This window comes from Haemaphysalis longicornis, unplaced genomic scaffold (genome assembly GCF_048455015.1).
Source record: "Haemaphysalis longicornis isolate Haplotype H1 unplaced genomic scaffold, Haemaphysalis longicornis Haplotype H1 scaffold_1, whole genome shotgun sequence".
Lineage (NCBI taxonomy): Eukaryota > Metazoa > Arthropoda > Arachnida > Ixodida > Ixodidae > Haemaphysalis > Haemaphysalis longicornis.
Genome location: NW_027526203.1, coordinates 408,527,188 through 408,551,778, shown reverse-complemented (window position 1 = coordinate 408,551,778; position 24,591 = coordinate 408,527,188). Strand labels below are relative to the sequence as shown.

The following is a 24,591-nucleotide window of genomic DNA, read 5'->3' as shown; positions in this document are numbered from 1 at the left end:
TTTGTTGATTTGACCGTCTTTTTTTTATTACTATCAGTTCGGACTTCTGGGGTGAGCACTGTAGGCCGCTTGCGTGGGCATCTTCGCTGACTGTTTCTGCAGCGAGTTGTAATGCCTCCTGAACCCCACCCCCCCTCCCCACTACGTCCGTGCCCGCGCAAAGGGTGATCTGCGTATAAGGCATGCCGTAGGTTGGGTATCTCCTCTGCCTTCTCTGGCAGGCCCAGGAAGGCGATTTTGAAGAGAAAAGGGGATAACACCGACCCTTGAGGCGTGCCCCTGCTGCCAAGTTCGATTGGTTTTAACTTGATGTCGCTGAGTTTGAGGATGAATTTTATGACCAGTTGGTACCGTTTCCTTGCAGTCTTCTTTTTTTCTTTTTTGCTCTGTCGGCCGGCTTTCACAAAGCAGTTGCGCTCAACTGTTCGCTATTTCCTCAGTGTTTGCGTCAAACACCAGTACAGCCGAGCTTCTGGGGATCCACCAGCCCGTGAAAAAAAAAAGGCAGGCCCTATAGGTACCTGGTTTTCCCTCACAGATATCACAATAAATCCCCCCCCTTAAAAAAAAAAGGTGCCCGACAGTCAACACATGGCTAATTCACACTCACCCATCTGGTTTTATATCAGCGTTTTGAACTCGTCATTGCGAGACATGATAAATGGGGGTTCCCACAGGTAAGCGCACAACACTCTGTCGGACCAAAGCTGGCCGCCTAGTCTGCCGTATCTAACATGTAAAGCAACAGTCAATCGATGACTACTGACGACAAGCATAGCGGTTTAGATGTCTGTCACATCCGATTAGGTTTTTCTGGGCAACCAGAATATTCGCCAAGCCCCGAGTGGCGCTGAGGGAGTTAAACATGCTTGTTCCCCCACGTTTCAGTCTATCAGAAGAACGAACGTTGAAATATCTTTTCGTATTTGAGCTTTGTACTCACTCAAAATGAACAGTTTCGGAACGATTTCGGTAAGAAAGACAGATACTCATTGCAACGCTTTCTCATCGACTTGCGAAAAAACAAGACAAGAAAACTATAGAAAAAAAACTGAATTTCTTCTTCGGTTCAACTTTCTCATTATGCAGGTATGCTTATTAACTTTCTCGAAGGCTTGGTCGACACCGAAGCCGGTGGAGGGTGGGTGAATGCATATCATTAAATAGCCCTGAGTTTAAACAAATGATGCTAGCTCGGAAGGCTAACAACAAAACAACTATGCCGTAAAGCATATCTCGAGAGATGGCTTCACGATTTTATAATGCCTGAACTTTTGATGAAAAATACCCGAGTAAAATATCCTGCGAGCAATCATTTAACGTCGGCGCAATGCAAAGAAATACGCTGCAACGCAAATTCAAAGAAAGCGTATGAGAAATGCGGAAGTCCCAAAGGTGACGTCAAGTAAGCGCTCTGACAGCGCCGCCAGTGGCTGGGCTCAGCGCCAATACCACATCTTGAAAATGCATCCTCCTGATATTTTATGAGAGGAGTATCTGCTGGCACTTCTTTAGTGCACGTTGAGTCCGTCTGGAACAATACGGTGGGAAAAGAAACATTTTTCCGCCATGCTGTATATCCTGGACAATAGTATGGTAACCCATGACTGCGATGATAACTTGAAGAAGCAATTGATGACCCTGTTAAGGCTTTTTTTTTATTTAAAGAAAATTGAGGTTCTGACTCAAGCAAAAATTGGCCTCTGCTAGTGAATAAAATTGAAAAATCATTGAAAGGAAGAACATATGGGACGCTACAAATTTGAGGACATCGTTACCGCAGTCAATTGCACAACCATCTAAACGGTTGAGATAGCGGGCCAAAGAGACACCTGTGCCATCAGGCAGGCCGCAATTGAGTGGTACGGATAATTTTAATTCACCTGGGATTCAGTGTGCGCTGAAATCCATTACACATGAATATATTTACTACACAGGCATTGCTTGCCCGTGCAGGCATTAAACGCGTATATTTACTTATGCTACCTGTTATGTCTATTTCAAAAACCCTTTGTGCGCGTATCGCACACTGCATGGATGACATCGCTGAGGCCAACGCTCAGGAGGTCTTCCTTTCTAACAAAACATTTTTGCACACGTTGCCAGAATTCCGGGTTGCTTTTTAGCAGCCCGTGTTCGTAAACTGTCGACGGAAGCCTATTCGTTTTCTAAGGGCCCAATAACGGCGTCGTTACGCTGCCGCCTGCACCGTTGCGCTCTGCTTTTGTGCATGTGCGTGCTCTACGCGGGAAAGGTGCCGTCACCTTAGCACGCCGCCGAGCACTTTGACTTCCGGAAGGCGTAACTTGGCGTATTTCGAGAATCGCGAACGTTTCCCCCAGGGGCTATACTTTCAGATCAGTTTCCGCGAACGTCCCATCGAAGCCAAACGAGCCCGGGAATTTCTCGGGAGCACGCTGGAGCTCGGAATGCAGCGTTGAGGCGGAGAGGCGTCGTGTTCTCCACCCAAAGAAGATAGAAGCTGACAGGGCGGTCATCGTTTACCTCGGAAAACAACGTGCCGCTTCAGGCAGCTCGCAGACATGACTGCGTGCTTAGGCGAAACGGCCGATATATCCTTTCCGGCGCCATACATTCCCGGTGAGGGGCCCCGCGAGCAGAGATATCGCGGCGCGTGACGCTCGCCGGACGACTCCGTGCGGGCTGCAGGCGGCGACTGCGGCGGCATCACGCTGCTGCCTCGGTAGTCCCGCGAGCCGTGGCGCAGCACGCTGCAGGCGGCTGCATTGGCAAGGATCGGACCATTAGTGCAGCGGCGTCGGGAGATCCACCTCGACAGAGACTGATGGCCCGCACTGAGCCTAATGGTTCTTGCATGCGTTACCGGAGCGTCCTGAGAGAGCCGTTCCATCGTCGACGCCGTCGAGAGCCCGAGAGACGAACGACAATGCTACCGTTCCGGCGTCTGGCTCGCAGTCCCGACACGGCTGCGCGCCCCTCCTGCGTTTTACACTTAACTGGGCTGCCGCTCGCCGGCTTTCGTGTACGCGCTCTTTCACCCGCTGTTGTCCCCATTTTCCCCTAGATTCTCTGTTGTTATTGGCAGGTGCTTACAGAATGGAGACAGAAGGCACGGTGACTTGGTTCAAAGTTTAGGTCACGTGGAGAGCACCTGGATCTTAACTTTCGGCTGCTCACGGCTCGCCGCCGGGAAGGTTGCACGCCTTCCCCCCCCCCCCCCCCCCCCCCCCCATCCCCCCTCCGCAGGAACTGCACACATGCCGAGTGCTTGCGATGCGCCTCCGCCTAAAAAGCAACCCTTTGATTCATCTATGAGTTCTCTCTAATGCTCCCTTCCCAGCTGCCACGGAGCTAGCAATGCGGCTGACGTGTTCCATCCCGAGGAAATGGATGCATCACAGGCCGAGCCGAAAGCAAAACATTGCCTCAGAAAAATTGACGATTCCGAGGCATGCCGACTAGGTGTAGCGACGCCCAGCGGGCGTCGCATTAGCGTATGCGTGTGCGTTTCGTATCCCTCGTCAACGGTGCATCGTTCTTTCGGGAAGTGAGCTGCATATCTTAATAGAAGAAAATCGTGATGTATTTCGCTCGGATTCTATTCCGACTATCTTCTTTCCCAGCCCTTCGTTCCAATGCGCATGCTCGATATATACTACCGAGAGAAAATGGCCTCTTCCTACAATAATAATAAATATTCCGTCAGCTGCGATGTGAAGAGCGACGACGGCAACGTACCAACAACAGCAGATACCATACGAGCGAGAGATATACTTATCAAAGCGTTATTTGTAAGATTTTTTACCTCTAAGCGAAGCAAAAAAAGAGAGCTGTTTATGATGTCTTCGCTGGTTCCCTTCAGGATGTGCCTGACGCTCCTGCCCAGCTGGACGTCTCTGCTGGCAGCGCTTCTCTTCTCCGCTCACCCGATCCACACCGAAGCTGTGAGCGCACACTCTGAGATTTTCTCTTCCTGCCTCCTCACAAACTGTCCGTATTTTCTATCGTATTCATTTAAGGTGGCAACGCAGCCTGTATTTGACCACACTTTGTTTACTGCTCGTAGGTGACCAGCATTGTCGGAAGGGCGGAGCTGCTCTCTGCAGCATTCTTCTTGGGTGCCTTACTTTTCTACATTCGCAGTGGAGCTAGTACCGCAGTCTTCAAAGAACAGGCGAATGGTGAGCCTGTCGTTCCTTTACCGCGCCCTACTTGTGCGCCTGTAATACGCTGTTGGCTTCGCTGGCCTACTTGCTTGAATGCATGCGACCATTTCTGCTGTAGTCTATGTAGCTGTCAATAATTAAAGTAGTTATACATGTTTTTAGGTATAAAATATCTTTAACACCTCCCTATGCTCAGCAATTCTTTGGCCGATCGCATCTATAGATTGCGTGTTGTAGCCGAATTCGCTTTTTAAGTTACAAATGGAGAATTGCTACCGCTTGAGCTTTTTTCCGTAAAAATGCAAAATTTAGCATTCACTGCATCCCTAGATTCGCGCTACTCTGCGAATGCGTGATTTTTCTTAGCACGCCTTAAGGTTTCTATTTGTTAACCTTCGTGGTGTCGAAATGTGCACATCTACGTCACATTTTAGGAGATGGATCAATATATCGCACTGACACGTTTGAATGCCAAGCATTTTTTGGCTGGCTCGGTGACTTCGTTGTATGGACTCTGGTTGTATCCTTGACATGCCTGTAAAGGGTGCACCACAGCAGACAGCGCGTGGTGGCTGTGAAGCGAACCTTAGTAATAATAGCAAGCGCACTACCACTACTCGTACAACGGGATTTCTTCCGTGCGAGGATTCAGGAATCATCACCTGTGAATGCCTGTGAGGTAGTAATGAGCAATTCGCCCGCGCCAAAGAGGGCACGGCATTTAAAAATAATCATCGGGGTGAATACTGCTTTTGTTAATGCGTAGCATTCTTTGCCGAGCACCCCCACAGCCGGGACCGTGTAATGCCCTGCATTTGCAGAAAAAGGAATAAGTGGCGGGAGTAACACATTTAATCGCTGTAATAGCGTAAATATAGATAACTGTTAAAAAAAGAAATAAAAATAGAAAAAATAAATATTTTACTTAACTAAACTGACGAAATCAAAGATATGCATCTTGAACACCTCCTTCGAAAAAGGAAGACTAGATTAATAACACGCGGAAACGAACGTTGGAAATGCGAATAAAAAACTGTGAGAATGAGCAAACTGTTTAACGCCCTGTGTTTCCACAAAAATGCACAGTTGGGGAAACTAACACATTTGATCGTTATAATAGCGTAAATGAACATAGTTGGTCGAACAGGGTTTTGAAAAATCCAAAAGTAAAAAAATAAATAGAAGATAATGAAAATTTTAAACAAATGAACTGAAAAAATCAAAAATATGCATCTTGTACACCTTCTCCGAAAAACAAAGACTAAACTGAGAACGCTCGCAAAGGAAAGTTTGAAATACGACTAAAAATAGCTAGAACGGTCCAACCCTGCACTACGCCTTGCATGTGCGGAAAAATACGTAACTAGCCAAGTGAAGGCACTTAATCGCTATAATGGTGTGAATTTACATCATTGGAGAGAAGAAAGAAACGAAAACTTAAAAACAAGAAAATAACACAATGTGCTTGACTACTCACAGCCAAATTTGGCTGCAGAGAACTCACAATGTATGCAAGCGGCGTTAGAATGCTACGCATAACTATACAACTCCCTGAATTTCTGCAGATTTTTTTATTTTCAACTATATTATAGTGTCTTCAAATAAACAAATATATAACAAGTCTGCGGAGAACGCTTTAAGGACCCTACATTCGAGCTGTTGAATTTCAGCTTCTATTTATTTACTTCATGATACCCACACTGCAGCCTGCTAAGAGGCTCATTGGAGAACCTTACTTCGAGTTGCATCCCTGAACTCTGCGCCTATTTGAGCCGTGCCGGAATCAAATAACACGCCAATTTGTTTTCTATCTTGCAGGTCACTGGAGGCGCTGCATAGCTACATTTGTTTTGGCAACAGCAGCGATGCTTTGCAAGGAACAAGGCATCACAGTGCTAGCAGTCTGCTGCATCTACGAGCTTGCATCATACCCCGTGAGTGGAAACGATAACGTTGCTCCGCTGCTCATTTTAAAGCACGAGCACTTGTGTTATCGGTTGCTTCTGAAATTTCGCTTTGAAACATTCGCGTTCCCATATAATGAGACACTGTGCACTGCAGCAGGGCTGGCGCAATTATCAACATCCACAGTTAAGTTCCCACACAACGCATTTAATGAACGAAGTGTGGGCTAATCAGAACCCGCACACTTGAAGGGAAGCCTTGTCCTTGGGGATGACGAAAATCATGTCGCGTGCAACGAACATTCATCTGTTGTTTCACTCAAAATCTTCTTTTAATCAATCTTTGTAATATCTCTCGGGCACAGTCGCAGCAGGTCTACTCCACTTCTGTGGGGGGTGCGCAAGCCAGGTTACAAGGGCTCTGGTGCAAGATCGTCTCGATACTAAGTGCTCTGATTAGGCTTTTTATTCCGCGGAATGCGATAGAAGACATTCCTGGAGGCTGTTACGCTGACAGTAACTTTAATATACCGGGCATGACAGTCACGCACATGATCGATGTTCCAGGAGTTCGTTGCAGCCCCAACACTTCCCATTAGTTGACTTCGTGAACATTATATTTGCTGTCTTTTTTGCGGTCATAGCCTGAGTATCAGCAGTGACGCGGGGTAAAAGTTTTTCCGTATTTGTTTCGTAGTTCTGATATTTTTACAGACGAGGGTGCCCATAACATCTAATATTTACATTTCTCAGTCCCACGAAGGGGCGCTTAAGGTAACTTGTGGAATTTTTTTGTGTATCTGCATTGTGTATTTTGTCCTAAGTAACCCTTTGCATCATTTTTAGTAGTGGTCTAGAGCCTCAGTTCATTCCTGAGGCACGAAAGACGGAAACCCGCAACGCACATCGGAGACGACTGGACAGCCACAGCTTGAAATCACGCGGGCTTGCACTGGTTCACACTGTCCCATGATGTTCGTTTGTTCCGTCCGCTAATGTTTATCAACCTAGTGCTCATGTGCGTTAAGCTGCCTCGCAGTCCGTTGGGTCCCGCTCCGCAGATTTTTCAGGCTGCCTCACAGCCACCGTCATCAAATCAGCGAGGTCTTTCAAGCGTACTTTTGTACGCGATGCGTGAATTCGCCTTTAAAAAAACTCGGAACATGATGTACAGACTCCAAACAATTTCTGCAATATTTTTTTGTCGCTTAACACCTACACAGCATTGGCTTCAACGTCATATCTAAAAATTATTTTGCCGTTTATGTTTGGTGGAACGGATCACCATTGTCGCTTGTCCATATTTCAAGCCCCGATGAAAGCTTATCTTCGCTTCTGCTCAGACTCGCTGCTACCATTAAGAGATGTGTTTTGTCCGCAGGCATACTATATATAGAGTACCTTGTGTGTAACCACGAAATTATAATTGCGTCTTCTGAGAGAGAGAAACAGAGAGAACTTCACTACACGATGCACGTCCGCGACTGTGCTTTACTGAAACGTCGTAAATGCTCGGTGCAGTTGTGCACCTGTGTACTGGTGTGTGTCATCCGATGGGTGCGTGTGTTATTATATATATATATATATATATATATATATATATATATATATATATATATATATATATATATATATTGTTACGTGGCGGTAGGACGAATGACATGAACCATGGTCGATGCTGAAGCGATCTATTTACAGAAAGAGATGCGAGCTATTTACAATTCGGCCATCACAGCACGAGCGATAACCCCACGCCAACCGTCTTCGTCTTCGTCGGTGTAAGATGCCCATCGCACTAGGCTTCACAGTCCACTTCCTCGTCTTCTCGTTACATATCCCCCCGCCATCCAAAACGACCGTCCCGGTCGAGGTCACAGTCAATGAACCCGTGCGGTGAAGATGAAATGAATATAAACAGTGAAGTCCTTGCTGCCACTGCACACGCTGATCGGTCCATGAAGATGGGCCCCAGAACAGCGATGCCGCCGACGCCACGAAGGAACCTCAAGCTCTTGGAATCGCGCCGGAGAACTGGGCAGGGGAATGTCGTCGGCTTCTGGTCTGGTCGCGGCTAGTCAGGTCGGCTGGTCTCGTCGGATCACGGGCAGGGGACACCGGGCTGGGGAATGCGCAGGCCAATGGCTCACCGGGGCTGGGGCGGACCGACGCGATCCTTGATCCTTGAGGTGGTCGCTTCAGAAACCGAGACGGGTGTAGCTGGAGGTCTACGAAGGGGATCAGAACCGCAACCTCCACCAAAACATGTTACGTGGCGGTAGGACGGATGACATGAACCATGGTCGATGCTGAAGCGATCTATTTACAGAAAGAGATGCAAGCTATTTACAATTCGGCAATAACAGCACGAGCGATAACCCCGCGCCAACCGTCTTCGTCTTCGTCGGTGTAAGATGTCCATCGCACTAGGCTTCACAGTCCACTTCCTCGTCTTCTCGTTACATAATATATATATATATATATATATATATATATATATATATATATATATATATATATATAAGTGGAGGGGGAAATCGCCCCGCCGGTAGCGTAGTGGTTATCGCACCAGACCGGTATTCTGGAGGTCGTGGGTTCAGATCCCACCTGGCCGGCATTTTTTCTCCACTTTCTTCCTTTCTTTCCAAATTCCAAATTCTTTATCTATTTTCAATGACCTACCACATCCTCCCCTTTGCTTTCCGAGGTTTTCTTGACTGCCAACTCTTATTTCTGCGTTATTTTCAGCGAGCCCCTCATTTCCTATTCTGATTCGCTACATGCATAGCGAGGACCTCTGTTCTGGCAGTCTTGGTGCCATAGAAAGCTTAAGAGGGTTCAACGCCGGTCGACCACTCTCGACATGTCGTAGACACTAGAGTCACGGCCCGGGGGTTAAAAAGAAGGTCCCCTTCACCCCGAGTAGTCCGAGTGGCGCTGGCTACCACCCCCAGGCACAGGAAACAAAAATACCTAAACATAAATACCCCAGAAAGTGGAGGGGAAAATCGCCCCTCCGGTAGCGTAGTGGTTATCGCACCAGACCGGTATTCTGGAGGTCGTGGGTTCGGATCCCACCTGGCGGGAATTTTTTCTCCACTTTCTTTCTTTCTTTCCAAATTCTTTATCTATTTTCAATGACCTACCACATCCCCCCCTTTGCTTTCCGAAGTTTTCTTGACTGCCAACTCTTATTTCTGTGTTATTTTCAGCGAGCCCCTCATTTCCTATTCTGATTCGCTATATATATATATATATATATATATATATATATATATATATATATATATATATATATATATATATATATATATATATATATATCTGTGTGTGTGTGTGTCTGTGCGTTTTAGTTTTTCTTCCTCTCTGATCAGAAAAAAACTTTTATTCCCCCTCATAAACCTCCTTACGATGACGATTTATTTATTTATTTATTTAGTGAGTGACTGAGTAACTGAGTTTTAACTTTTTAACTGTTGCAACGCTGTTTCCTGGATCTCCGAAAAAAGATTGCTGAATTCAGCTGTCTTTCCACGTATGGGTGAACAGCAGTTAACGTCAGACCGGACCGTGCCATGAGTGCACGACCAAGCTGCTGCACCGTAGCGGTGTGAATATCGCTGGCAGTTTCTAGGCGTGTCCTGTCAGTCACGGCGTGCGTCATGACCTCTACGACGTGACGCTATCGTGTGCCGACAGGTCCGTGGGGGCCGCAGGTCGTGACAGGATTTGCCCCCCCGGGAGAGCACCTCGATACTCCTGCGTCTAGCCGCTATCTGTTTACCTTTTCTGCCTCCCCTGGGACTGCGTTCTGCGGAGTGCTGTTTTTGTCCCTGTTTGCCTTCGTCAGCTGGGCCCATCTTGGTGTTGATCCTGTTTTTCGAGCTGGCGCCGGAGGCGTTCGAGGGCCTGTTCTATACCTCTCCCCCCTTTCCGATGGCACAGATGGCTCCTTCGCTTGACGCGTGACAAATACCATTATCGGCGCCGCTCGATGGACAGACTATTCGCAAACATTTGCGCTCGGCACGGCGAAAGTGTTTGTGCCGCGACACGGCGCGCCGATCGATTGCACCGTGCGTCGCCGCCTCGTGAATCACGTAGAAATTTCTAAACAAAAGTCACGCTTCCTGCTGGTGCCACTCGCAACGCCTCCGGCAAAAGCCGCTGCGGTTGTGCTCTTTTGTTTGTTTCTCGCTCGGCCTCCCAGCTACACAGCCTGCCGCTAAAAAACACGCAGCGCAGTTACCCCTCTTCCCACCTCTTGAAAACCTGCCGCCAGTTGTGGCGTATTTTGTGTCCTCGTCCTTTTAAAACGAAACCCTCCAGGGTGCTTTTCCCCGGTCTTCGTCAATACGTCACGAAATCATGTACGCGGCGAGCCCAAATAACAAGAATGCCGCGGATGGTCGCTCGCTCACGGCCATGCGTATAAGAATAGGAAAGTCCAGTCTTGTTCTTCTTGCTCTCTGTGTTCCGGCAACTCTTACTCGCTTTCATTGTTGCGCCCTAGTTCTCGAGCGCAGAAAATATTCTTTTTGCATTAAGGCTGACCTCCATGCAGCGAAATGTCGGCGAAGATGCGGCGAACGGCGCCCGGCGGCTGCCGCTGCGCCACCGGCGTCGTGAAAACGGCTGTTCGCAGGCGATCTGCGTGGGCTAGCTGTCAGACGCGCGGCGGCGAGGGCGACCGGAAGCGTCAAAGTATATTTTGAAGCTGCAGCCAATCACAGCTTTCTACTTCCTGCGTGCGCAGAGCGCCTGCGCACTCAGCAGCCAAAAAGCAGACCCTCCTTTCGCGCCTTTTGTCCGTGTACGATTCTTTTCTCGTGAATACCACGTCCAGAAAACTACTAGAAAAGTGCCACAGTAGCGCGATTGGTAAAGTGTAATTAACTAAAGGGTAAATTACCAAGTGTAATTGGTAATTAACGAAATAGTACACTAAATCGCAAACTAGAAACAATCGTGTTTTGTATATCGCACTCCTTCGACTTCGCTGTCCAACCACGTTCGCAGCGTGGATTTGGGGCAGTTTTTTTAAAACGGGATATATACCATTTTAAAAGCTAAAAAAAGTATATTTTTGCCCTTAATGCGCCGAAGCTGCACCTGTTTAATCAGGCGCGCCGTTGTGTAGGCCTGCGGATTGATTTAGACTACTCCAAGGACGCAGGCTCGATTCCCGGCCGCGGGGGCCGCTTTTCTAATGGAGGCGAAAAGCGGAAACGCCCGTGTGTTCCAGATTTCGGCGCGCGTTAAAAATCCCCAGGTGGTCAGAATTAATCCCTCCACTACGACGCACCTCATCGCCTGTGTAGCGTCGGTGCGTTAAACCTCATAATCGATCATCAAGCTGCAAAGCTAGCTAGGAAGCAAACGAACCATAGAGTTTCTTACAGTATATACGACAGGGGAATCTGGCGCTAGCGTCTATGCGGCTCACATCAAGGTCGTCTGTGTCGTCATGGACCGCCATTATACATCGCGCTATCATTGGCTTGGATTGAAACGTTTTAGTGACCGCAAATTTAAACAAAGTGCCACAAAAACGCGAAGAATAGTGTGCAATTATGTAAGTGGAAAATAAAAACAGGCTGTTTTAAAACTAAGGAAAAAAGAAGTAAAGCGTATTTTTGCCAGAACGGTTGTGCCTGCTATTCCACAGGGCAAGGTTGTAGTTACGAACGATGTTAATATTTGGGGAGGAAACTCATTAGATACTGTGATTTTATTAATTTTACCATTATCCCAAATAATAAGTTGTTTGAGGAGTTTCGAAAGTTTTTTGAGCGTGCCTATGAAAACGTTGCCTTCGTGGTGAACCGGTGCACCACGACCGCCAGCTAGTTTAACAAGAAAAAAGAAAACGTGGCGTTAAACATAGCTCGTAAACGTGTTAATGCATAGTGAAGAAAGCTAATCCCAAAAACCGCTTAGGAATCCAATTGTCATGCCAAGCCCAAGCCAAAAAGGAGGTCTTCCCATGAGCCCCCATGACGACATGGCTTACGAGGCACAGTTTACTCTCTAGTATACTTACTAAGAAACTCTATGCAAACGAACAACGCGAACAGTCTCGCTCATTGTTGCAATTTGGTAATGTTTATGTGCTAACTATGACGCCAATGTCTAATAAACACCGTCCTCACAATAAACAGATAAATAAATATTATTTTGGTTGTTTCTATCAAGTTTTATTAGTCAATGGTTACTATTATTTGATACAACTTATAAACAGGGATATATTTACGTGCATCGTGTTTTGGATTTGACACCAGGCAACCTTGATGCAAGCAGCTCGCTGTTCGGCCGTTCGGCGGCGTTCGCCGCTTCATGTTCCGTTGAGGTTGTTGAGTTCGACGAAAACGGCAGGTTGATCTTCGGCGGCCGCCGCGAGAACTTGCCGTCAAATTTCGCTGCATGTAGTCTGGCCTTTACTCGGCGTTTCGCTTCTCCAACAACCCCAGTCTGAACCTTATGAAAGAAATCCTGTTTCACGCAATCCTGCTCCACGCTTTCGTCATGTTAGATAGTTGACTCTCCGTTTTCGCACTAACGCAGGCAGGAATTTGCCGTCAGACCTCGTTATATTTTATAAAAAAAATAGCGATACGGGATGTTTTCCTTAATTACTAAAAGTTTTCCGCGATCATTACGCCTTACAATACTTTCGCACGCTTGAAAATAAAGCATTTTAGTAATGTTTTCCTGAAAACTGTCGGAAAATCATACATCGATCACCGCGACATCACAATAACTGGAATAGTACACAGAAGGGCTTTCTGTTGTTATTATTATTAGTAGTAGTAGTATAATTATAATTATTATTATTAAATGATTTTTTTTTTTGCTATAAGCGTTGTCCCTGGATAATCCTTCAATAACAAGGCTGTAGACGCATGCAAAGCAGTGATCGCAGTCACCGCACAAGTGTGTCCGGAGGCACAAAGAAGGCTTTTCCGGTTGAACCAGAGCAAAGAAAAGCGTTAACTGCGTTACATTCGGGCTTTGGTCGCCATGTAGTCACTGGAAGTCAAGGCTATGGCGAGAAAGTAATGACCGCATGATAATATCCCTTTGCGTTGTGAAACACAATGTTATAACTGCATTTTTATTTAGTTTTTATAGTTAATGCTCCGTTCTGAAAACTCTCCCTTATTCGAGTCACATTCTCCGTCGCTACCGCGTAAGGACCAAAATTTACAACACGAGTTAAAAAAACGTGGAATTTTGAATTAAACTCCTAAACAGGACACCTAAGGAACTCTAATTGGGTGTGTATGCAAAAGCGTTAATGTACAGTTGAACGCCCGAAACACCTTTCTTTCGCCCCGTTGTAGAGGGCTTTGTAATCTTGCCACTTAATTAAAGCACCTTCAAATGGCTTCCATCTGTCTCCCATGTGTTTTGCCGCTGCTCGTTCCTTGTTCTACGGGAGTGTTGACGAGGGTGAATTTATGTGCTTGTCTTTTCGCTATTCCCGCTGCGTTTTTCCGCTGCTTTCATCCGCGGTGTAGTAGCGTAGACGACCGCCTCTCGCCACTGCCGAGTTCAAGCTCGCGGTTTAGAACGCCTCGCGCTATGCAACGCTTCGGAATGAGCCGTTTTTCTAGGATTTTCTTCGATTGCCTTTTCGAGTCAAGTGTGTGCGTGCGTGCGTGCGTGCGTGCGTGTATGTGTGGGTGGGGGGGGGGGTGCGCGCGTGCGTTCGTGCGTACGTGTGGATGAAACGCGAGGGGGAGCTCGCAGAGCGAGCAGCTGGTTCTGGTGAGGAACAACGTAATTCCTGCGAACAGCCATGTCACCTTAGCAGCATGTTTGCAGGGCTTATCATCTACTTCTTTTTGTGGTCTCATGAATGAGAGATGGGGAGATCCAGATAACGGAATCGGGCTACGAAGCGATTAAAACCGTTATTATCTGTAATAGGGAGAACCGCATAACAAGCGTTCTAGATCTGTAATTGAGTATCTAGCGTTCAATACACGAATTCCTTCAAGCATAAATTAAAAATAGAGCTAGCGAAAAAACATTACAGAAAATTTCTAAGCAGTTGTGTTGTATACTTAAAACATTCGCAATTCGCAACGCTTAACATGTAACACTCAACGACCCTAATACACTTTGCCCGACGTGTTTTGGTGCCAAAGCATGTTCATCGTGCTTAGTGCTTGTCTGGGCTATATGGGCTGCTCGAATTTAACGTATTTCCATCCAAGTAAATGACGCGCTCGTCCCACACCGTTCAGTACTCCCTAGAAGCAGCGGCGTCGACAGACAACATTCTGTTTCTGCGGCACAGCGGTGGCGTACTCGCATTATTATTAAGGTTAGTGGTTCAAAATCGGCCTTGGGACGGGAAGATGTTTAACGCGTAGCGTGAAGGACTCCGTATCGCAGAAAAGCCGGTGTCGTCGGCTGCGGGGACCGTACGTGATGATGATGATCGTTGTGGCCAGAAACCCTTTGTATCGGGCGGACACCGAAATGTCCAAGCCACGGGAAAAATCCATTAGCGCCATCATGCGGCGCCCACTGAAACCCCCGGAATCGCAAGGCGCTGCCTCAACAGATGGCGTGCGAGCAGAAGTGCAAAGCCCGCGGTCGCTCTTGGCATGGCTCTTGGGAGTATGATAGACGTGTGATATGCGCTGCCGTATGTCTGTGCCGGGCGCACTACAGAGTCATCCTCATCTCCTAGTATGATAACGCTACCGCGTCCCGCGTTTAAAGCGAACCTTAGGCCGAGTTCAGACTGTTGCCGCAACTGTCGTAGTAACTTTAAAAAACGACATCATTTCACGTCTCAGCCAACCGAACTGCGTGCCACGCCGTCTTTTTTTTTTACGTCCATAGGTCACGTTATGGCTTTTGCGTCGGTAGCCTGAACATAGCATTAGGCGTCTTCCATTTTTTTTTTTTTCAGAGTTCCAGCGCTTAAAGGCAAGTAAACGGAACAACCGACAAACCAACCAACGATGAGTTCCCGCAAGAGTAGCATGAGAACGTTTATTTTTATTATTTATTTATTTATTTATTCAATACTGCAGGCTTGACAGCCCAAGCAGGAGTGGACAAGAAACGTACAAAATGCAAGAATACGTGAGTCACGATTGTAAAGAATCACACAAGGTATAAAGATAAACAAAAAAACAAAAAAAAACAATGCATTCAATAAGGGCGAGGCACCAGCTCAGCACAGTGGCGTTTGGGCTAAAATAAGCTTCGAGGGATTCAACAGTGGAAAGTGCAGAAACGGGTAACGAATTCCATTCTTCAATAGTTCGGGGAAAAAAATGAAAATTTGAAAATGTTAGTCCTAGCAAAAAATGGGGTTAGAGATTTGTCATGGGTGTGACGGGATCTGGTAACTGGTTGAAAGTGGATTTACATACAAACTACTATCTAATCCCAGCTTTTTATTGACCAGTTGGTGCAGAAATTTCAAGCGCAGAAATTTGCGCCTTAGTTCAAGAGTTTGGATGTTATTTGTGTTCATTAGTTGAGATACGAAATCAAGGCGGTTATATTTTGAATAGATGAAACGTACAGCTCTTCTTTGGATTTTCTCGAGATTGTTAATGTTAACTTCGGTGTACGGATCCAAAACTGGGAAAGCATATTCTAATTTAGGTCTTATGAGGGTTGTGTAGGCCAGGTATTTAACATGAGAGGTAGCATTTTTAAGTTTATGCCTCAGTTGACATAACTTACTGAACGCTGAAGCGCAAATGTTCCTGATATGAGTATTCCAGCTTACGTTGTGAGTAATTGTAACACCGAGATACTTATATTCATTAACCTCAGCTAAGAGATTGTTGAAAATCATGTAGCAAAACTTGAGGGGATGAGTTTTATTGGTAATTCTAAGATCAACTGATTTCTCGTAATTAATTCTCATACCCCATTTCGTGCACCACGAAAGAATACTGTTAAGAGAAGAATTTAGGGCTGTCTGGTCATCTAAAGAGTGGATGTTATTAAACAGAATACAATCATCGGCGAACAGACGTATTTGTACAGGTTCAGTTACAACATCAACAATATCATTACAATAGATAAGAAAAAGTATGGGCCCAAGTACGCTACCCTGTGGGACACAGGATGTAACTGGGAGGACATCGGAAATGTGGTCATTAAAGTTCACATACTGCTTAAGGTTAGTGAGATAGGAAGAAACCCATGCCACAAGGAAAGGAGGAATCCCTATTACGCATAGCTTATTAATTAGTTTGTCATGTGGAACGCAGTCGAAGGCCTTACTGAAATCAAGAAAAATGACGTCAACCTGGCCGTGTTTATCTAGAGTGGAAGCAAGAGAGTGAATTACTGTGGATAGTTGAGTGACTGTAGACAGGCATTTTCGGAATTCGGGTTGGAAAGCGGTCCAGGAAATCAGAGATGCAAGTTGCTACAATATGTTCAAGAAGTCCAATAGATAAAGAAAGACAGTTTCGATCGGACAGGCTCTTCAAAATTAATTACAGCAGACAGGATTACGTAAAAATATATTGAAAAATTAGAGATAAAGATGCTGCGACTTCAAGGCTTCAAATTAGAGTACTGCTATAACACACACGCACGCACGCACGCAAGCAACTTGACGCCCGTATTAATAAAAGGATGTATAGCACCGGCCTGCTTCACTACACAAAAGAGCAGGCTAAAAGTACGCCCGTAAGTGCATTTTATAAATTGTGCGTCAAATTCAACTTACCCGCAGGTTGCGAAATGCAAAGTAGCCAATTCTCTCCCTGTCCCTGCCTGAATTACTCACGGGTTAGGGTTCTGAGGACGTAGGATTCGCTTAAACAGTAAAGGCTGCTTTGCGGTTGTATTCGATGTGGTTGTATTCACTTGCACCAGTGCAAGTTTGAAGAACGCTGGAACGGTAACATCAGCACAAATCTGCCCATTTTTCTAAGACTGAATAAACAATTGGAGGAAGGCTAAGCTTCGCCTTCAAGCGTGGAACTCGGTAGTGTTATCGTACTCGAAGACGAGGAAGACTCTGGGGCGCCCTTGCACAGATATACGGCAGCGCATACATCCCGCGTGCATGAAGAGTTAGCGCGCGCCTTGCGCTTCTGCTCCCACGCCCCGTGCTGTGGTAGCGCCCACGGAGTAGCGCCCACGGAGTAGCGCCTTACGGCCCCGAAAGGTTTAGCCGGCGCCACAAGGTGACGCTATGCAAGATTTTTCACACTCAACGCCGCCGACGACGACGGCTTTTCTGCGCCAGGTGGCCCTTAACGCTCTGCGTTAAAACCACTTTGCTCCAAACAATCCTTTCACTTTCTCATGAAAGTGTCCCAAGCCGATCCAACTATGTCCCCAGGGACAATTTAAAACCTGCCCGAAGCAGCAGTATTTAAACCAGCGCTATATTATTTAGCTTGTGATCACATTATTAAAGTAATTTACGTGAACATATGGCAGCTCATTAAGAGTTCTGTTTATGTTGCCGCGTGTGTTTTATACTTGTTGAATCTTCGAAAGGGGATCATTGTTAGTAAAGTCCTGGCTCGCACAAAAGACGACCGCCAGAGAGTGCGTTGCTGTACGTGTGCTTGAATGGTCTCTCTGTCACCTGACGACAAACCATTTAGAAAGAGCAACATGCTCACCATCTAGATTTTTCGAAAAAAAAAAACAGATGACGTTTACAACTTTTATATTCTGCAGTAACTAATGACCGATGCTGGGTTTGTATTCGCTTGAATGTCCCAGTTTGCGGAGCTCCTGATTGCTGGATTTTATTTTTTTTTCTAGCCTTTTTGGAGCTTTGCTTGGAAAACTACGTGGGCGTCGAGCAAAGATTCCCTTTACCGAGTCATCACCTTGGCCTCGTTGGCAACCGCAGCCGTCGTGGCGCGCATCCAGATCAACGGGCCGCACCTTCCCGCCTTCAACCGGTGAGATTTGAAACAACCTTTGTTCTTTTTCTTTAAGCAATGAACAACATTCAAGCTAGTCACTTTCTGCTTCTTTCAAAGTAAAAACAGGGCAATAGGCTCCCCAGAGAGCCTCGGTGTCCAATAAAAGCTGTTCTGCTTCTCCCAAATTTATCGGGTGAAGATGAAGATAGTGGCAAAAGGGGAAGGGGGTGGAGAGGACGACACACCGGACAAACGTCGGGCATGATCCCTCCTCCCCTTTTTTGTGGTTCTTGGCGGTGGTTTAAATGATAATAAATTGAAACACACCAGTACTTCAGTGTGTTCTAAAGTGAATTCTTAAGCTTTATATGTCTCAGTGATGGTGTCCGACGTGCGGCAAAACGCACTACAAGAGAGCCAGCTTTACAGGCGACTAAAAAATCGCTCAAAAAAAATCGCAGGAAAACCACCTTTCTCTCATTATGACGATGATCGTGGGTGAAGTGAAAGATGATTGATTGATTTATTGTGGGGTTTAACGCGCCGACGCAACGCACACGATGAGGCGTGCCGCAGTGGAGGGCTCCGGATTAATTTTGACTACCTGGGTATCTTTAACGTACGCCGAAATCTCGAACACACGGGCGTTTTTGCTTTCCGCCTCCAACAGAAAAGCGGCCGCCGCGGCCGGGAATCGAACCCGCGTCCTCGTGCTCAGCAGCACAACGCCTTAAGTGACAGATGGTTGTAAGTGACAGATGGTTGAAACGCGAAGCTTTCTCTGTTCGAAGGCCAATGTGTTCAATGTTCGAAGTCCAAAGTTCAAAATCCAAATCATTACGCCCAAAACGTACTGCAGAAATACTAACATAGGCAGTGGGTTTCCACAAACGCACATCAAGCGCAGGTGCACAGTCAACACTTTATCCCTGGCCAATTCCCCCAAATTGGTGCGTGCTGAATACTTCAAGGCCGAAATCGTCAAGCATGTGAAAAAGTTTGCTGCAAAGCGTTTCGGAGACGCCGGTGCACATAGTCGTTGCATCGCGTCCACCAGTGGGTGCATCGCCGATTGCCGTCATGGGCAGGCGACAACAAACGAATCCCTCACGAGACTGCACCTTGATTCGACTCGGTTTGCGGCGGGAGAAAGTTTCGGGTTTCTAATATCTTTGTCGTAAGAAGAAGTGGCCTTTTTTTTTACATATTAGTTTAACTTATATCATGTGTTTTTTTTTACTACTCAGCGGAGGTCTAGAGCCTTTGTTTGTCTGTAATGAGCAGAACATTAAACAGCCGGCTCAGTTCGCAGTCGTCCCACCAACTACCGTAATGACGTCACAGCGGTTTTGCAACGTGTTTTCATGCATGTCAGTCCTCGAAATAATTGCTTGCGCCATTTATATGGCTAATGTAGACTTTGTGTTTGTTGATTGATTGATTGTATACGGTTTAACGCGCCGACGCAATGCAGGCGATGAGGCTTGCCGTAGTGGAGGGCTCCGGATTAATTTTGACCACTTGAGGATCATTAACGTGCGCCGAAATCTCGTACACGCGGGCGTTTTGCTTTTCGCCTCCATCAGAAAAGCGGCCACCATGGCCTGGAATCGAACCCGTGACCTCGTGCTCAGCAGCGCAACGCCTTAGCCACTGAGCCACCACGGCGGGTGACTTTATGTTAGTACACGCGCAAGTTCTCTAGGCTTAACATTCTAACAATCCGTTAATTTAGCCCTGCGGATTTTGCGGTGCGTCGCTACAGCCGCCTTCAGCACATCGGTGGGGAGGATGGTGGGAGAGAAATAGCACTCTCGAACGCAGTTCCCCAGTAAATATGCGTGTAGATGGGCCAAGAAGAAAAGAGGAAACAGAACGTGGCCGACACATTCCAGGCGTTAATCATCTCAAGTATGTAGACGATGTCTACAACTCACTTTAGCGTCTTTTAACGTGGTACATAGTAATCCGCAGCCCTTCCCTCCCGCAACACGTCGGGCTTTCCTTTGGTGCGTTATATACCCCAGATTCAAATTAGAGTGGCATACATGAACGGGTACTTTAACACGCCAGTGAACGATGAGCAAAAAGTATTTTATAGTACAAATTGCCCGTTTTTAGTCTATTGATTAAAATGGGGCTAGCGAAAAGCGTCATGTGTTGTTTACACACATACTCATAAAGTGTGTATGTACGTACTCGCATGCAGGGGCATGTCAGTTCCTGACAAGTTAACTGGGCCATTTCGGTAAAGTTGGCTTTGCTTTGAAATTATCGCCACTGTAAAGTTAACGGTGGGCCGTCCAAACTGGCAGAGTAAACTGTCAAAACTGGCCGCTCGAGCAATTCCGCAGAAATTGTCAATAAGAGCTTTCGCTTCAAATGCCAGATGCAGTACGCGTAACTTGTGTACTGAAAAAATGCCCAAGCTACAAAGCGAAAGTGCCGGGCACATGCTTTTTTTTTTTTTTTTTGCTTTATTGGGGATCAGTAAAAGTTTATTCATCATCCCCATTCCGCGCTTGGCGGACAGTGAAAAAACGCGTTCTGACTACTCGGCACCTTTGCAGCTTCGACAACCCGGCATCGGTGGCTGCGTCGCCGTCACGCCAGCTGACTTACAACTACCTGGCTGCGCTAAACGCCTGGCTCCTCGTCTTCCCTTTTGATCTCTGCTGTGATTGGACTATGGGAACAGTGCCACTGGTGACGTCACTGGTGGACCTGCGGAACCTAGGAACGATCGCCCTTTACCTCTTCCTGGTGGTGGTCACAAGAGCGGCACTGCGCAGTGAGGAGCGGCATCGAAAGCCTCTGCTCGTGGTGAGGCCTGCGTTGCCAGCAATTTGGTGTGCACGAGGCAAATAAACACTCCTGTGCGTACGGTCTCTGGATTATAAGAATCTAAATGAGAATACTTCTTCTCCAAGGCCTACTGATTTAGTTCCGATGTTCATTCTAGAACAGAAAGCCAGCGCTTATGTTTCGGCGCTAATGTTTCACCGAAAAGATGCTGCGGTCAACGCGTATCCTCATAAAACTTGCCCCGAAACTGTTTCGAAATGATACGAAAGTCTATTTTCCTCCCGTCAATTATCGGTCCTTGTTTGGCGTGACTTATGTGCAGGTCGGTGAATTGGTTGGATTATGGCGACTGCTGCCCTATAGAGTTTTTGTGCGCAGAACTTTGGTAGTCATACGCAAGTCGAGGCGGGTTTCCTACTGAAATCAAAGTATGAAAGAAACACTGGGTGCTCTGAATTATCTCCCCTATTTTCTTTTCTAACTTTGGTCAAAAACAAGCAAACAAACGAATAAACTCAGGACGAAAACGACAGAGAAAGAAGAATGGCAGGCAATGCCCACTCTTTATTGAGCAATCGGGTTGCCTCTCAGTGCGCACCTTCGCACCATTTAAGTTTCAACGCACATGAACCAAACCAACCGTTATGCTGCCGCCACAGGGAACCTATTGGGGGATGCAAAATCTCAAGATCGGGCGTGTGAGCACATACTATTTTTGAGCACGCATGCCGCGCTTGACATGCTTACGAAGTCCGCGCGGTGTACAGCGCAACTGAAATTCCCTCGAGACTAAACCTGCGACTTGATATTAGCCCGCACGTTCGCTGGAACGCGAGAAATATTCTTTCCTCTGCACAAATGCCACGTCACTGGGCCGCCACCAAAGGAAGGGGAGATAACGCGTAGCTTGTTGTCGCGCCAACAGCAACCCTCAGCCCTTCCGTACTACGTGCTTTCGCCCGTGTGGCGTCTTTGACCGAATTTCCGGTATCGTGCAGGGATTGTCGCTGGTTTGCATACCCTACTTGCCGGCGTCCAACTTGATTCACCCCGTGGGCTTTGTCATCGCCGAACGGGTGCTCTACCTGCCGAGCCTGGGCTTCTGCCTGCTGGTCGCACAGGGCTTCAGCCTCCTCTGGCAACAGCAGAGGTAAGCACTCGTCGCAACCGTCATCATGCGCACTGCTTTTGCGCCGCTGTCCAGTTCATGCGAGAAACACGAAAATTCAAATTTGATTTTTGTTGGTGTTGTTCGGTTTAACGTCCTGGAGCTTGGTGATGAGATTGGCGCACTGGAGTTCAGGCGATTAATTAGGATCACCTAGAACGATTCATTAGCGCGCCCATAACGTGAGATATGCGAGCCTTACGTGGAGTAAATAACTTAGCCGAGCGTGAATTTAAAGACTGCAGTTTTGTTCGGGCATTTAAACTTGCTATGCTTTGAGCAATAGAAGTCCGTGGGCAAATCTATTGCCACTTAAAAAGAAATGCTCTTAAGAAAAGCTTCGTAAAGGTGGTACTTGAATCCTTCTAATGTTATTCTATGGAGTGTTATGCGGTAACGTCCGCGTTCGGAAAGGAAACAGTTATTAGTACTTACGGGCTAACATGAAACTTCTGACGTTGGTTCGTGGCACTTAATGAAGGTGATGGTAAAAAACAGATATATGCGTAGCATATACACTTAAGGCACTTTTGTTTTAAATTGGCGTCATATCAAAACAAATAACGAGCGGGTAATCAGGTTACCTGATTTCGTAGTATTTTATCGAACACAAAAATAAACGAAACATGGCCTTATTTTTACAGATACCATGGAACCTGGCTTAAACTAGGCGTCATGGTGCTGCTCCTTAGCCATTTTACAAAAGCATTTCTTCGGAACTACGACTGGTAAGAAATCGTAAAGTTGCTGTTACTGGCCCTTTCGCCATTCTTTTTTTCACGAATTTTTAATTTAAGGGGGTAATTAGAGTTCAGAAGAGACTCCCCCGATGATTTCTCAATGTATGCAATTCACGTATTCAACCAATCCTGCAAGGTGTATCCCCGTGAGTGACCATTTGTTTGTTTGTTTGTTTGTTTGTTTGTTTGTTTATTTGTTTGTTTGTTTGTTTGTTTGTTTGTTTGTTTGTTTGTTTGTTTGTTTGTTTGTTTGTTTGTTTGTTTGTTTAGAATGAAGCGAGTCCGAATGGCACGACAAGCACCGGTTCAATATTGCCGCGCGCTCCATATGCACCACCATTCTGCATGTCCACAGCAGAGCTCGGTGTCACGACTACACAATTTTTTATTCCTGGATAAACCAAGATTTCACTGACGTCATATCCGTCACGGAAATGTCACCAGTACAACGAAGCAAGCGGCCCGTAAAGGGTGCACCCCTGCACACAGGGTCTTCTTGCGGAGAAGCCACACGGAAGGATTTTATTCATGGATACACCAAGATTTCACTGACGTCATATCCGTCACGGAAATGATGCCAGTACAACGAAGCAAGCGGCCTCTAAAGGGTGCACCTTTACAGGCCGCTGTAAAGGGTGTAAAGGTGCATAGGGTCTTCTTCCGGGGAAACAACCTTTAGTATTAAAGAGTACGCTATACTTAGGGCTGTTCGTTTTCGGGTTTTATATTTTAACACGACAGTGTTTCATGCCGGGATACACCACGATTTCACTGACGCCACAGCGGTTCCGGAAATGACGCCAGTACACCTTTGCCGAAGCGACCCGACAGCAGGATTCTCTCGCCAAGCACACCCAGAAAACAGCCGTCGACCCACAAATCATGCTCAGCTGCAGATTTCGCTGCACATTCACCTTCGTGTTTTACCAATTCCTATTACAGAGGAATCAACCACAGTTTTTCTTTTCCAACCAAAAACGAGCGTCCTTTTCAATCCTCACTTACAGATGGTTCCTGTGCACCCGGATTAATTAAACTTGCGGGCTTATATGTAGAGGACTTTAAGCGGACAAACGTGACGTAACTCTCGTTAAAGTATGTACATTGAAACGAAAGTTGGGGCCCTTTTCGGCAATCTTGCGTAGACACTTTCTGGTAGACATTGAGCAACAAGTAATCAACATCGTATTAAGCGCACTTCTTACAGAGCCAGCCTAATAAAAAGTTTGCGTCGTTTCAGGTTATTCATCGCGGCCGAAGGTGATGTAAATTTTTCTCGCGTATATCACATTTCTTTTACGTTTTTTTTTATCGCATGTACGTTAGAATGAGAATTACAGTTACCTCTGTCAGCCATCTAGTCTCCCAGGCGGTACACATGAACTGTGTAATGATTCAGAAAAATCTAATTCAGATCGTTATGGCTGTACTAGCAGTATTCTTTCATGACAAGGCTGGAAAGCAGCACAAACCAAGACTTCTAATTCTGCACAGGCATTTCGTTGATCCTTGGTCTCTCTCTCTCTCTCTCTCTCTCTCTCTCTCTCTCTCTCTCTCTCTCTCTCTCTCTCTCTCTCTCTCTCTCTCTCTCTCTCTCTCTCTCTCTCTCTCTCTCTCTGTCACGTTGAATTTTGTAGGGACCTTTGACTAGCATAAGCGAGGAGATTAAAGCGATGCCAAAAATCTGACAAGAAACCTTCCGGGGTTCGCTAAGATTTTCTTCGAATGCAAAGCGGAGTTGACCACGTGTATTTCGATAAGCATAATTTGGGATTTCAATGTTTAACTTTAACGTTGCATTCATAAAAGGTTCGGCACGTACCCCCTCTCTACTCAAGCCCTAAACGCAGTAGCCCTAACAGTTTCATACTGATGAAACATTGCCGCTGGTTTAAACGTGAAACGCGAAATCGCTGCCATTCAAGCACCCGACAGCGGGGCCCGCTG

General features: G+C 46.4%; 1 protein-coding gene across 3 annotated transcripts in view; it reads left to right on the top strand.

Annotated features, from left to right (window-relative positions):
* LOC144155477 (protein O-mannosyl-transferase Tmtc3-like) overlaps nucleotides 1-24,591 on the top strand; it is a 431,255-nt gene that overhangs the window by 375,507 nt on the left and 31,157 nt on the right. For all 3 annotated transcript variants that reach the window (XM_077686941.1, XM_077686942.1, XM_077686943.1), the window contains 7 exons: nucleotides 3,845-3,926; nucleotides 4,049-4,163; nucleotides 5,967-6,082; nucleotides 17,825-17,967; nucleotides 20,502-20,754; nucleotides 21,735-21,886; nucleotides 22,549-22,632. In XM_077686941.1, coding sequence (XP_077543067.1) covers nucleotides 3,845-3,926; nucleotides 4,049-4,163; nucleotides 5,967-6,082; nucleotides 17,825-17,967; nucleotides 20,502-20,754; nucleotides 21,735-21,886; nucleotides 22,549-22,632 — 945 coding nt within the window. The remainder of the gene's footprint in view (nucleotides 1-3,844; nucleotides 3,927-4,048; nucleotides 4,164-5,966; nucleotides 6,083-17,824; nucleotides 17,968-20,501; nucleotides 20,755-21,734; nucleotides 21,887-22,548; nucleotides 22,633-24,591) is intronic.